Source organism: Pagrus major, chromosome 14 (assembly GCF_040436345.1).
Source record: "Pagrus major chromosome 14, Pma_NU_1.0".
NCBI lineage: Eukaryota > Metazoa > Chordata > Actinopteri > Spariformes > Sparidae > Pagrus > Pagrus major.
Window position 1 is genome coordinate 15701496 of NC_133228.1, and position 15805 is coordinate 15717300.

Genomic DNA, 15805 nt, shown 5'->3' on the forward strand with positions numbered 1-15805 from the left:
CAATTTACATGAAAATGAGGCACAACACCCCTGTGGCTAAACTGTAACCTCTACTTGTTTTCACCTCTTACCGTTGTGCTCCCTCGGGCCAATCACTGTTGCAAAAACACATCAGCAGTGTATGAGATATAAGCACATTAACAAACAAACAAATACACTATGTGGTCTCCCAATTGGGCCAATTTAGTAAAATGTCATCGCAATATTGAGATGCTTCTTTCCTTCATATTCTACAAATTCTGCATCAGTGATAGTAGACACAAAGTCCATACAAACCCCATTTAGTTGTAGAAACAAAAAGAAGACAACACAAAATGTACTGAATAAAACATATGCATATTGTAAAAAATATGTATTCTAAAATATTGTATATTTATTGTATTCTAAAATCAAGCAAATTTGCATTAGTATTAAAGTATTAAAACTGTGGCTATCAGTCGGGTGCAGATTCAGTCCATTGCTTTTACTTAGCGGTATAACTTAGGCCCTTAGATTTAGATGATCTGACATAATGATGGATACATAAAATCCAAAGTTCTCCATCAGAAGGATCAATCATCCGTCTGTTTGTGAAGGTGGAAAATTGAGTCACTTGCTCTCTCATTGCTCTGCCTCCCCCTCTCCTCGATAGATGGATCCTCCTCTGGGAAGATGAATGAGGGCAGTTTGTCCCTGCTGCCCAGGACATTTTGCATAGACTAGTGCACGCACACACACACAAACGCATGTCTTAAGAAGGGATTGGAGACTTAGAGAATAGAGGAAAAGATAGCGCAGAGAGAGATGGCGAGGAAAATAGATGTTAAGATACCAAAGAAGGATATATAGAGTGTGAGTGCGTGTATGTGTGTAAAAAAATAGAGAGACAGAGGGTATCTAGGACAGAGAACAGATGGGATTTCACATCATGAACAAGTCACACCGGTGACCACACACTCATGCAGAGACCACACACACCTTTCTATGTGTATCCATCATTCTGCCTTTACATGAAGAGCTACAGGAGCATAATATTGATGTATGATGTAAATGGTGTGTTCATATGAAGACAGATATTTATAGTGTGTGTGTGTGTGTGTGCGTGTGCGTGGTTGTTTTTGGTGACAGAGAGTAGTAGATGTCATTCACTGTATTGATTTTCACTGTTTTTAGAAACAGCGTGAGCGTCAAGAGCCTCTAAAACAAGGCCATTATCATCTATGATTCATGACCAACACCTGCACACCTGCTCGCACACACTCAAATGTGATGATGTGATATGAACGGTGTGGTAGTTATTTATTTATGTAAATGTGTCATATGATGTGTCTCCTCTACTCATTTATGTGTGTTTCCTGTCATCTCAGGGGGCATACTGTATGTGTGTGAACGTGTGTCCTGCATGCTCTCACCCTCTGTCATCTTGTTCTCGCATGCTGTCGTCTTGTTTTGGCGTCTTGCCACTGCTGTCTGTGGTAGGAGTGTCTCCAGCCCACCTGGGTAAGAAGACCAGTAAGCTTGCCTGGTTCAGTCACTCCTCTGACTCTCAGGACGGTATGTGTGCGTCTCCGAGTCGTGTGTGTCTGTGACTTGTGTTTGTGTGTCTATGTGTATTCGGTCGTAATCGGGCATGTGTTTTCATAATTTCAAAATGTAATCATATGATTACTTTGGTTGAAATGATCTTGATAAATCTCAATGAATAAGAAATAAGATCTGAAGGGCTTGTGGTCAACAGCCTCCTTAAGACCTAGCTGGAGGGTTTACATGTCCCATCTATGAAGGGAACACCTCAGAACCTGATGTGGAGGATGTGGCTGGGCAGAAACATGTCAGGACTACTTTGCTTTACCTTGGATCGATAAGATAGGAGTTTTTAATCATTATTAAAACATAGTTAAAAAGACTACTTTATTGTTCATTTTACAGATGTGTCAGTATATCTGTTGGAAGTGTAGATTTCATTGCGCTAGCTCTCTGAACATTTAGCCTTTTTCAAACTAAAGTATCGGCATACTTTGGACAATGTATTTGGGCCGTCTGTTTTTCTGTCTCCCACGATGAAACTTTTCTACCCTCTGCCACGATAATGTGCATTCACCCTGAGGATAAATATTCCTGAGCAACTTTTTCCAGGTCACCAGACAACCCCTACTGAAAACAAAAACATAAAAACAGGTGTAAATGCTATGGGCTATAATGATAACGGTGGTCATAAAATGTAAAATTATATCAGTATTTTGTATTAAAATCTATGTGTATATCTGGTCAATCGTCATCCCATCTCTGTTTGCATGTGTAGCCTACATGTTTATTTTTTTTTTTATATTTCTCTCTCCAGCTCTATGTTTAACACTAATGTGAGACCTCTTTGCAGGGGCTGTTTGGTGTTTGTGTGCTTTTGAAAATGGTGGTACTTGTTTATCATTATCGTCTGCAGTTTAATCAAAGCTTAAACGATCCATTGGTTAATTTAACTGATAACTGTATGACTAGCTACTCTATGAGTGCAAGTGTGTGTAGCTGTTTATTTGTGTACTAAATGTTTGCTATATTTCACGCTACGTATCTGTGTATGCAGTTGGTTTTTTTTCTTTACTTCTGCTTCTGTACAAGTATGCATGAAAATCACGGCGGAATCACTGGAAGAATGAGCAGAATCCAACAATAGGATGACCCCAGTATGGAGGAGCATGCTGATGAATGCTCAGGCTCACAGTGATGGAAATAGTGTGAGAGGAAGGGGTGAAGTGGAAAGGAAACAATAGCTGTTGTGTTGGCCAAGAGGGAGAATAGAGAATAGGATGAGAAAATGTATTGCACTGTGTAGTGCTTAGTGTTTTAAATGTTGACTTACTCAGCTTTCGAGAATACGAATCCTCCCATTGAATTCATTCTTTCTCTCAATCTCTCTCTGTCTCTCTTTCTGTTCTTGAATTTCTTTTTACTGTAGAGAGTGAGAATGTTCGAGTTCACATGTGATGGCAAAGTCTTGCAGTGAAATACACTTGAATTACTGCAAGGGACAAGAGGGGATAATGCAGTAATAGTTATAGATTGAGTAATAGGTGTGACTGTAAAGAGAGAATGTCATTTAACAGAAGCAATCATGTGTCCTTGCAACAGATAATGTACTCTATGGCATCAGAGCCAATACGAGTACGTGTGATCATCTGTGTTTGAATTTACAGTTTGTGTCCATTTCCGCATTTGTGCTGATTGTGAATGCCTTTTTGTGTGTATCCATGCGTGTGTGTGCTTGTCTTGCTGAGCCATGCTCTCTGTCCCCCAGGTAAGAGCCATCGTTTTCCGTCTCTGCGTGGAGCCGTGAAGAAAAATGCGGCTTTCCTTCGTAAGGCGTGTGCGTCTGTCTGCATGGTCCAACACTAGTAAAAGATTCACTGGAAAACGTGATTCTAGAGATGCAAGCGGACTGCACCCTCTCCTCTCCTCTCCTCTCCTCTCCTCTCCTCTCCTCTCCTCTCCTCTCCTCTCCTCTCCTCTCCTCTCCTCACCTCACCTCTCCTCACATCTCCTCTCCTCCTCCCCTCTCCTCTCCTCTCCTCTCCTCTCCTCTCCTCTCCTCTCCTCTCCTCTCCTCTCCTCTCCTCTCCTCTCCTCTCCTCGCCTCTCCTCGCCTCTCCTCTCCTCTCCTCTCCTCTCCTGCATCTTTTCTGCCCCCTCCAGAGCTTCAATGCTAAAGGGGGCATTGGCTGCCTCTCGACACTGTAAAGAAGTTTATTCTGATTGTCCTCCTCACCCCTTTTTTACACCTTCCGTTGAATAGAAATCTTATCTCAAGGCCATGTAAATTAATATTCTCTCGCAGTACAGACTTGGAAGTTTTCCCACCAATAACAATCTCTGCTGCTGGCAATATTGCATGTCTTCATTGCATTAAAACCTTTAACATGTTTCATGGCCCTCAACTTTTATTTATGTTTAATTGAAAAAGGGAGAACTGTCAGTACAGGAAATAAGGAGATGAGGAGAGGAAACTTTCTGTATTGAGATGCAGCCATTGTGTTCCTTTATAGGTTCGTAAGAAAGGATACGGTTCGCATTTGCCTGACTTTTCTGGGGGAAAAAAACCAAGAGGACAATGTCATCACAGAAAACAACTGGAGTGTGCTTCACTAAATATATTTGTGATGTCACAGTCCTCTCCTCCCTTTCCCTAAAATTCCCCTGCACTCTTGCTAGCCACATTAGATCTGACAATAAAAGATAGCAAAGAGATGGCTTTAAAATTAGAATTTTAGCCTTTAATGATTTTCACCAGGCACTTGCCATACTGGTACTTCTTTTTATTGACATCATTGATGAGTATTTACATGCTAATAAGATGTTTATGGGTTATTTTAAATCATTCTTAATAGAATCTGACAATTGCCTGGTGAAAAACACTGGAGACTAAAATTCAAAATATTACATTACTGTATTAAAGGTATGCTATGCAGGATTTGTCGGCTGCTGTTTGAAAACAAACCATTCAAAGTTGGCTCCTCCTCCACGGCTCAACTAGACTGAGAGCCAAAGCAGGTGGGTTAGCTAAAGAGCGAATGAAGAGAGGGAGTGGCGTCACAGAGAACAGAGGGAATCAGAGAAATTCAATAGTATTTTCTGATTGCTTCTCGGCAGTTACATTGTAAAGCAACCTCCGCACAACCCTGCAGGAAGGTGCCACAATGCAGATTTTGTGTGAATTCAGGCACAATTCACCCCTTTCCGCTGTTTACCTCTCTACTCTGTGTCTAAGTGTATCTGAGCACCGCCCTTGGTCAAATAGACACACAGACCAATAGCTCACAGAGCAGAGAGAGAGGAGATAGAGTACAGGTCTCTGTAGATACAGACATGGTTGATGATTGAGAGGGGTTTTTTTGTATTTTTTAAATCCTGCATAGCGTACCTTTAACTGCATGAAAAACCTTTTATTTCAAAAGTTTAGACAATTATTTGAACAGTGAATTGACAGTCATTTTTGATCAGTTTGGTATCGAAAATTCAGACTTCCTGAAATATCTGAAAATGACTTCTGGAGATGATGGTATGGACGATTATTATCTTAATTACGCTCTTTTTCGCACAAACCCGCACACACACACACACACACACACACATACACACATTTTTGTTTCCCAAAGGCCACTGTAGTGAATCATTTTACTTTCCTTCCAATACATTATGGAGGAGTTTCTTATTTTCAGTGCTATTATTTAATGTTTTAACACATTCACTAATGCCACATTGGTAAGAATTAATGTATCCCTCTTTTGTGTAAAAAAAAGTGTGACCCTTCCTTGTCTTCCATATTCTGTTCCTCCCTCCTTCCATTTCTCTCCCTCCTATTCTCCTTCTTCATCTCCTTCCTTCTCACTGTGTCTCAGGTCTTTAGGGTTTACGCTAACAATAGGTATTAAACTAGTTTAGAGCTCCATTGAGGAGAAATCACCAGGCTGGTTTTATATTTGAAAGGCTTTAGCCTCGGGAGAGACCGGAGGGCCCCGGGTGCTTTTAACTGAGTAGCGTAGCAGCAGGTTTCACGTGTCGAGGTGAGGGAACAAACAGCAGAGGCCTTAATGTTCAGAGAGACCATCCTGATCTCAACAACACAGAATTCATCCATCACCAACCATGTGGCAAAATGTGCTGTTCACTTACTGCTCTCACTTACTTTGAGGTCTTATGTTAGCTAAGTGCTTACAAGTCAGCTTATGAAATAAAAGAGAACATCCTTTGCCAATGTGCCCTGGCAACTAGGTTGTTCCACAAAATGATATCTGAATGCTATTGTCATTAGTTGTCTTTACGTCTATATGTCAACTAGGTGTTTTTTTGTTTGTTTGGTTTTTTTTTAATTATGCAGTTTCTCATGCGATACTTTAAAATGCACTTAAAAATACTTTGATGGAAATATAGTTATTGTCCAAGCCCATGACCAACACTTTAATCTAGTTGTTCTGTTTACAGTCAGGACCTGGAATGAGGAATGGCTCGTTGACTGCAGCCCTCTTTAGCTTGGGATGACTGACTGCATGCTAAGAGATTTTGCTTGCTGATTTTTCTTTGCTTTACTTGATTGCTTTTTTTGTTTGGCACAGCATTATTTACTCATCTGTATTCCAGGTCATATAGTTCTGCATGTACATAACCAACAACCACAGTTTGTATTGTTTTCTATGAAACTTCAGGCAGATCTCTAAATTTCTATTAGAAACTGCATGCACAACTGTATGATAAACTCTGTACTTCTCATTTCATTTTTGAGGAATTAATATATTTTTTACCCTCTCATCTTAAGTGCTGATCATGTTCCTTGGCTTCATGCTGAGAGTTGTTTTGCAAGAGTTGCTTTTGCCTAATCTTACTTTTTCACAAGTTGCATTGAGATTCCTATGCAGCGTCTGACTCTGGTACCCAGAGGGTGTTACAATAAGTGTTTGAGGTGACAGTGAGGGGAGTGCAGCTCTCTCCCGCAGGCAGGCAAAGAGTGACAGAAGCAATAAAAAGCAATGTATCACTTCATATCAGTCTCTCAACCAGCCATGCCCACATTCATTCCTTTTTCCCCTCTTCCTCCATCCATACCTCCTGTGATGTTTCCATCAGTCCCTACCCTCAACCCCATTTCTCATTTTTTCAGTTTATTCTCCCTCTTTTTCCTTTTTAACACTGACAATTCATATTACTCATGTCCTTCCTCTACAGCAATATCTGCCTTCATCTTCTTGGTATTCATCCCTCCATCTTCACACATCATTACACTTGTCTTCAAATAAGGACACATTTCCAGCCTACTTGTGGCTTCATAAACAAGAAACGATTGGACTCAGCCTACCTGTTTACACATCAGCAAAAAGAATCTGTGGAGCTGGGGATTAATTTTCAGATGTTTGCATTGTCATAAATCCTGCTAAAGCTCTCACAGCTGGCTCAAAGTTTAGAAGACTGAATAGGAAAGCGTTTCAAGGTTTTTTTTTCAACCGTGGCTGCAATTTAGCTCCAACATCCCCCAAAAAGTTTGCAGACCAAAGACCAAAATCTACAGCATGTTATTTCTTTGAATCTCCCTGGGCTGTAAAACCACAGAAGGGTTTTGTTAAGATTTAATTCACACAGAGTTGAGCAATCCCTCAGCTTAGAAGTTGAAATTCATCCTAATAGCCGTTACAGAGGTTGTGTCCCAGGATTCCTAACGGGTAAATATTGCTATTATGGTAGCTTAGTACATAATGAGTTGAGGCAAGATTGTTTTTTAATTGTATAGAAATCAAAATTTTTTAGTGGTTGACTCAGTGGTCCACTGCAGCTCCTCAATACTGGATGCACTTTGTAGCTTTCAAGTGTGTGCGTAGTAGAATCATGTAAGTGAGGATGTACAACCCATTTTGCTGTTATTTCATCTTTCTCTCTCTGTCTCTCTTTCTACATCTGTCATCTCCTCCTCTCTTCCTTTGCTCCTCTCTCTCTCTCAGTGAGCATGCCAGCGAGTGAGAATGAATCAGTCAACACAGACAACGCCCCCGGGGGAGACGTGGAGGGGGAGACCTGCTGTACCCGGCTAGCGTAAGTAACAAGCCCTCTCTCATACACACCTCGTCTCCTGCTCCAGTCACCTTCTGTCAGTCCCGAGGATGAACTCTCTCCTGAAACCTTCCTGCATTGGCACTTCGTTGTTAGCCATGGTTACAAGCGACTTAGCCTGGCTCTGTCGGGTCTCACAAAGCCAGACCTCTGTCTCATTAAGCTCACTGAGCTTTGGAAGAATTCATGCACTGATGTTGTTTAAAAGAGACTAGAGTGGGTTGTCATCATAGTCTAAATGGATCAAATTTCGAAAAGGAGGACGAGGGAGGTCTTTTTTTATTTTCAGAGCCAATTAAATGATCCCCAAAGTCTGTGACCTTGATGAGACAGAGGTCGAGCTAAGAGGAATTGATCCTACACTAAACCACTGTGCCTTGTTATTTATTTGTAGTCTACTATAACCAAACAACTACTGTGAAGTCTGAAGTGTCTGGATCTTTTTTCTTTTTTAGCCGAAAATTGAGAATGAAATATATTTAATCTTGCTTTTGAGCTAATTTCTAACATTATATCATGAATATGTAATTTCTACCAAGGGAAAACATTTGTATTTTCTAAAAGTCCTTTTTTTTTTCAATGAAATACAGGTTTACATTTGTACACTGTGTGTTTTCAAGATTATTTACTCGGGTTATAATGGGTTTTCAAACATCATAGTATCACAGGACCCCAGAATGTGTCAAAAGAATTTGAAAAACTTGTTAAGTACTTGAATTGGTCGTTGACATGGTTCTTAACTGAACGCGTTATATAAGTTGTTTAATAGAAGAAGAAATGAACATGGTCAAAGTGCCTGTTGACTCAAGTGGTTGACCATCATTTGGGACTTCCAAAAAAAGTAGAAAAGCAGGACATCTATCATGGCAGCATCTTCAGTTTTATTTCCTTTTCTTCTCTCCATCACTCTTCTCTCTCCTTCGTGTGTTTTCTGGTGAAGTGCTTTCCTCCTCCCCTGTGGGAGCTCACGAACAGCTGACTCACTCGCTCCTCCTCCCCCCTCTCCTTTCATTTCTTACATTATTCAAACAAGTGCGTTGCTTTCTTTCTTAGACTCAAGGCCACACAGGAGCCGTGACCCAAGCGGGCCCACCTCAACACACAAAAGCAAACACACCTACATACAAAACTGTTCATAACTGGGAATGTAGCCCAATACAAGACAATACAATACAACACATTGGAGAAAGTTACTGTATAAAATAGGCATTTTAGAGGTGAATTTAAACTCTCTTGACCAGAGGAACAGTAAAGCTAGTAGGCACACTTGGATGGCACACTGTTGTTTATCTGTACTCTTGCTGTCCATCTGTTACTTTGTCCTTGTTCATGTTGTTTGTGTTTATTTGTCCACTGTCAGACCAAAACACCTCAAAACAAAGGATATTTCAAACAGTATCTCAGTTTTCATCGGTGTACTGACTAATTATTTTGTCTTTAAAATGTTAGAAAATAGTGAAACATGCCTGTTTGGATTCCCCAGAGTCCTCGGTGGCATCCTTAAATGTCCACAACAGCCCAGAACTTGATGCTGTTCAATTTTAAATCATGTATAAGAAAGAAAAGCATCAAATCCTTGCATTTAAGAAGCTGGCCCCGGCAAATATTTGCCTTTCTAGCTTAAAAAATTACTGAAATTATTATACAATTATCAAGATTGTTGCAGTTGTTAGTTAATCGACTTATCGATTAATCAACTAATTGTTGCAATTCTACTATACAGGGAAATTGCAGCAACTTAATAATGTGTTTCAAAGAAAAATCTCAACTTATGGTTCACTTACTAGTTTTTACTGGAGCTTTTGGATGGATCTCACCATTCTCATCAATGGGTAGAGTTTGCATACGTACGTGCTTACTTAGCCATTGTAGGTATTAAAGATCAAATATTTGGCAAAATTATCACTCGATGTTCTAGATATATCACATATTATCTACTTGTGTACCAAAATACATCTTGTTGTGTCATAGGATATTATTTTCTCATTCATGATTTCTAAAATGGCTGCAAAATAAATCTATTTTGGTTCCAAAATTTGCATAAAATGTGCAGGTCTACAGCATCAACCTCCTCTTTTATTATCCACAGAGGAGCTCCAGAATTTACACATGCACTTTTAGGTTTTACTTAAATAAGTGACTTTCTCTGTAATCTGAACAAATGTCTAGTAAACCTTGCCAACACTGGAAATGTGATTCCTCCCGTTTCCTCAGTGAGACTGTTACGATTTTGGCTAGGGGCATTTGCTCACACTATTATGGCAATAAAACTTGAGACTTTTAGTGTTTGTCAGGTCTTCCTTATATTGCTATATAGACAGACCTCCGGGTAGGAGCTACTCCCGTGCCCGCTGATCTCATAATGGAGACGGACACATGGAGAGAAGAGACTCGTGTACTGTCAGCCCCCATATTCAGTCAGTCATTTTATTCTTTCTTTCGTTCAGTCAGTCAATGAGTCATTTCATTGCTCCAGTCAGTCGGTCAGTCAGCCAGTCAGCCAGCGGGTCAGTCAATTCATCTGCTTTCATAGACAAATCAGTACACAGCTGCTCAAAACGACTGTATGTGATACAACTATGCTCTCTTTGATTTGTTTGATTTCTCAAAATTAATATGGAAGCAATAAAGTGAAATTTAAATGTAACAGACATGCATAAAGACATAAAGACACTAACCAGTACATCATTTAATGTGGTCATCACATTGGCCACTATTTTGTGCAATGGGTTTGGTTATCATTAAACAATCCTTGGCTGAGAGAACGGACTCAGCCTGTGAGACTGTAAATCTCTTCTCTTCTCTTCTCTTCTCTTCTCTTCTCTTCTCTTCTCTTCTCTTCTCTTCTCTTCTCTTCTCTTCTCTTCTCTCTCTTCTCTCCTCGTCTCATCTCGTCTCTTCTCTTCTCTTCTCTTCTCTTCTCTTCTCTTCTCTTCTCTTCTCTTCTCTTCTCTTCTCTTCTCTTCTCTTTCCAATGTCTTCCATACTCTCTTGTCCTCAGTACTATATGTATGTACCTTTTGCTGTTACAGTGGTGAACAATCAACAGACATTTTCCTCATAATTATTGTGTTTTGTTCACACCAGGGCTGATTGGAGGAATTCCAAACTTAGATGATTTTTTTCTTTGACTGGATGCCACTGTATATATGTTTGCAGGGGGTGATTTGTTCAAAAGAAAGGTTCGGTGGTTGTAATTTGTGATAATAGGGAAGCCTTTCCCCTTTATCCCTCTCAAATCACCCCTGTCATGTTGTGTACCTGTCTATATGTGTGTTACGTGTGTGTGTATAATCCATTCTGTTTTCTGTGTTCCAGAAATAGGATCTCCAAATCCAAGTTCAGGTTAGTACATGTTGTTTACCATTGTCTTTGAATTCACCTGCTCTACTGTCTCTACTGCTGTGGTATTTGTACAGTCGCTGGATGTGTGTGTGTGTGTGTGTTTCTTGTGCACACCTGTACACAAGCACACATGGAGAAACTGATAAAGCAATAGATAGCCTTGCTCTTTAAAGGATTAGTTCAACTCTTTGAGAAATCACTTCCTCCCTTGCCAAGAGTTAGATGAGAAGATCGATACAATTCATTAGCTTAGCTTAGCACAAAGACTGGAGAGTGTCCAAAGGTAACACGACCTGGGAGGTTTATGTGCCAGACTATTTCTTGGCTGGGTTCAGTAACTTCCTGGAGTCTTTGATACCTTTGAACAGAGCCAGGTTAGCTGCCTCCCATTTCCTGACTTTGTGCTAAGCTAAGCTGACCACCTGCTGTCTGTAGCTTCATATAATACAGTGACTTCATTGCTCCTTTGATGGTCTTTTCCCTGAGTTGGGAAGTTGTCCTTCAAACTATCGTGTGTTCATGAGCTTTTAAATTGTAATATAGATGCTGCAAAGATGATGTGTTGTATTTTATTACTCAGAGCGTTAAAACAACATGTTGAATGTTGTTTCCAATATTTGGGTGGCAGACTTGCTAATGCACCAGTAAATTCCCTAAAATTACTGAAGTATTGCTTTACATGACTTGCTTTCAGGGTCAATGCTAATAAATAACATTTCTAACTAATCTGGGTATTATAACTAATAACTAATACCATATTACAAATTACTTTCATTTACTTTCGTCCACATAAATGACGTCAAAGACAGGAACTTTCCCAGTTGGGAGCTCATTTTTCCCATTATTCCGGCACAGCATGAATGCATTAAGATATTTCAGTGGATTTGATCTTCTCATCCAACTTTTGACAAGAAAGCAAGTAAATTTCTTTCCCAAACCATCAGAACAAGAAAATTATATTGTCCTCAATAGGGACAGAAAATGACTGTTTATGAAAGGTCAAATAATATATTTTCATATATTACAATCACAGATATAAAAAAAAAGACATGTCTTTCGATGTAAGAATGCATGTCCGCTTGTGTCGTGTTGTGAGTTGTGTCTCATGTAACATTCAGTGTGCGCATCATGGCAAAAGCCGCTGTGTGCCATAACTGACTCTAAACAGCTCACACACACTCAAACAGAAGACACTTGAAATATCATTTTTGTATAGGCAGAGAGCAAGAGAACCTTTCAGATACAGTACAGTTCATGACAGCTAGTGGAGAAATAATGGATGGACACAACAGACAGTGGAAAAATGGAGATACTTGATTGGGACGGTCAGAGTCTTTAATCATTTAGTTGTTATAAATCAAAGCCAATTAGTCTGTGATGAATGAAAAGCACTCTCTGGTCATTCTCTGTCATTATACAGGTTGGTACTTTATTACAGTCCTTGTGGCGAGAAGCCAACTCAACACGTCAGCTTGTCAGCTTGACAACAACCCTTACACTAACCTCATCACATCCACTGTGCCAAGGTCATAGAGAGGCACTCTTCTTAGCTATCAAGCTGTCGCCTTTAAACACTAAAATCCAGTGTGAACCAATTTCAAGCAAACCTGTCTCAAGAAACTGAGACAACCCGAAGGTCCTCTAATCTTTAGGACTGTGTGTCAAACGTTGCACTGCCAATTTTGAGTTTCTCAACAGAAGATTTAATGGTGGTTCTGCAGTTTTTCACATATCAGAAATTTTTAACACAGCTGGATGTATAAATACTTTTCTTAACTTAAGTCACTATGAATCGTGTGGTAGAATGTTTACCATAGCAGTATCCAGATTGTTATTTTTCTCACTTTGTTTTAAGGCAGTCTATCATTATCTAATTATTGTCTCCTTATTAACTTTGAAGGTAATTTGGAGCAAATTCTTGTAATTACACATTGCCATTTTGCCATTGTCCACCTACTGTGCCAATGCTGCTCTGCTTCTTCATAATTAGAACAAAAGCAAGGTTGACTGTCTTCAGGTTTTTTGATTAATCTAATTATTATTATTATTCAAAAGGACAGTTATGAAAATTCAGTTATGTAATCTTTGGTACATGGGCGTTCAAAAAGAAAATGTCATGATTTAAGTGGACTGGTTCACAGAGATGTGAGTGCAAGGTGTGAAGCCGGCAATTACCAAAAGCAATAACTTTTATTTTCAACAGTAGAGGGCAAGAAAAGTGCAAAACACCTTGTGTACATCTAACAACATGTTAACCTGCCTAAAAGAAAGAAAATGTTTGTTACACTAAAATGAACCACTTCTTTTGAAGCATTAATTTCCCTTCAAGTATGAATCCCAATATAACACATTTCAGTATAAATTTGTGCCTTCAATCACTTTGTTTTTCCTCAAATGGTGCGTGTCTCATTCTGCAACAAAGCTCTTCATACTGGCTTTTTCTTGGTGTGAAATGTCTTTGAGGATGACTAACTTTTCTACAGCTCTGCTCTCAAACAACAGACAACCACGGGCCAAAGGCTGATGTCATCACTACCCTGTAGACAGACTAACTGACTCTTTCTTTGTCTTCTCTCTCCTCCGCTGTTTGCTTTTTACTCTCTTCTTCACTTGTTTCTGTTGATCATCCTTTGTTTTCTCTTATTTCTTCTCTGCTCTTCCTCTTACTTTTCTCCCTTGTCTGGCTCTCTGTTCCCCACTCTCTCTCTGCACCTTCCCTTTTCTCTTTGACCCGCCACATTTCTCTCCTTTTTTCCCTACCTCTTCTGTCTCCCATCTTTCATTACCTCTCCATCTCTCCCCCTCAATCTTTGCTTCTTCTTCTTCAGCCGATACTCGCGGAGGTGGAACAGGCTTTGTAGGAGAAAGTGCCGGGCAGCGGTCAAATCACAGGTTTTCTATTGGCTGGTCATCTTCCTGGTTTTCCTCAATACTCTGACCATCGCCTCTGAACATCACAAGCAGCCTGAGTGGTTAACCGATGTACAAGGTACATAAGCACACCCACACACATACAGTACATTTATGTACACACAAAATCACCTCTCTTCATTCAGTTAATAGCTAAATTATTCACCTTTTTGCATTGCCTTGTCCCTTTTAATCCCACTGTTAATTTCCTTTTCCAACTCCTTTCACTCCTCTCCTTTTTTATTCCTCCTCAGACATAGCTAACAAGGTGTTGCTAGCACTCTTCACTGGTGAGATGCTGTTAAAGATGTACAGTCTGGGTCTGCAGGTAGGTTGCCAACAGTAACAGGATTTTTCCTCAAAATTAGTTATCTGGGAAAAGACTGTATTTTTAGCAAGATTGTCAAGAAAAGTGTAATGCAATTTTCCTCTGCCTGCTACTTCAGCTACTTACTTAAGTTTCTCTTTTCTCTTAACTCTCCACAGGCATACTTTGTCTCGCTCTTCAATCGCTTTGACAGCTTTGTCGTGTGTGGAGGAATTCTTGAGACCATTCTGGTGGAAACCAAGATCATGTCTCCTCTCGGCATCTCTGTGTTACGTTGCGTACGCTTGCTGCGAATCTTCAAAATAACCAGGTTAACATAGAAATTTTTACTTACAATTTTTGAAGAGTTTTGCAGACAAGAGTGTGCATTTCTCTGTCCTTCCACACACTCATGTTTGAATGTCACCTACTGCAGTACAGGACAATGAAAGACAATCGCAGCTATTTTATTACCAATGTCCTCAGGATGTAAAATCTTGCACTCAAGAGGAAAAAGAGGGAAAGAAATGGGAAACACAAGTATATAAGTCAAGTACATTGTGTATTTGGGACTGATACATATTAATTTATCTGCTTTACCCAAATATTAACTGGATGTCTCTTCCCCAGATACTGGAACTCCCTGTCCAACCTGGTGGCCTCCCTGCTAAACTCAGTTCGCTCCATCGCTTCCCTGTTGCTCCTGCTCTTCCTCTTCATCATCATCTTCTCCCTGCTCGGCATGCAGCTCTTTGGAGGGAAATTCAACTTTGATGAGACCCGACGCAGCACCTTTGACAACTTCCCCCAGTCTCTGCTTACAGTGTTTCAGGTAATGATGCTGCAAATGCCCCTGGTCTGGTCTGGTCTGGTTTTTATACGATTTTCTTCATGATTTTTGTCATTTTTATTCCATTTATTTCTTCCTCCACAGATCCTAACAGGTGAGGACTGGAACTCTGTGATGTATGATGGCATCATGGCGTACGGTGGTCCGTCCTTTCCCGGAATGTTGGTCTGCATCTACTTCATCATCCTCTTCATCTGCGGAAACTGTATCCTTCCATAACAGAGCCCTAAATAAAGTAGCTACACATCAGCATAGTATGGATCTGAAGAGAGTTAGGAGTGATGAGTGATCTGATTTATAATCTGTATCTAAGACACAGAAGCAGAAGGGAAGGGTATGTTGACATGGGGATACATTCATGAGCGCAAAAATTGTTTGCCAGGGTTCAATGAGTATGTCTGCCCGAGCTGTTTGGCGTTCAGTGTCTTTCAGCTGTAGAAAGGTCCCTAACCATTCACTTATCCTACCCGGACTGTTTGCAGCCAACCACACTGATGATCTGATGGGTCAGCAACATCCTTAACTTCAAACCCTCTGAACAGATATCCTCCTGAATGTCTTCTTGGCCATCGCTGTGGACAATCTGGCAGACGCTGAGAGCTTGACATCCGCCCAGAAAGAAGAAGAAGAGGAGAAGGAGAGGAAAAAACTGGCCAGGTAAAGTACAAAGAAAAAGAAAGACGGGTAGACAGTTAGCTGAGGAAAAGACTAAAAAAGGGAGCAAGGGAGGGAGGGAGTGGGAACATCGAGAGAGAGCTATAGCTTTCAGTATCCTAGATAGTCAGCAATGCCCAGAGGCATTTAAGTATGCTGATACTGGAACCTTA

General features: G+C 40.2%; 1 protein-coding gene across 1 annotated transcript in view; it reads left to right on the forward strand.

The window, feature by feature from the left end:
• Positions 1–15805, forward strand: part of cacna1c (calcium channel, voltage-dependent, L type, alpha 1C subunit) — a 183143-nt gene that overhangs the window by 132673 nt on the left and 34665 nt on the right. The window contains exons 11-18 of the mRNA XM_073480377.1: positions 7458–7548; positions 10885–10911; positions 13740–13900; positions 14076–14149; positions 14308–14459; positions 14759–14960; positions 15063–15183; positions 15521–15635. Of these exons, the coding sequence (XP_073336478.1) occupies positions 7458–7548; positions 10885–10911; positions 13740–13900; positions 14076–14149; positions 14308–14459; positions 14759–14960; positions 15063–15183; positions 15521–15635 (943 nt within the window). The remainder of the gene's footprint in view (positions 1–7457; positions 7549–10884; positions 10912–13739; positions 13901–14075; positions 14150–14307; positions 14460–14758; positions 14961–15062; positions 15184–15520; positions 15636–15805) is intronic.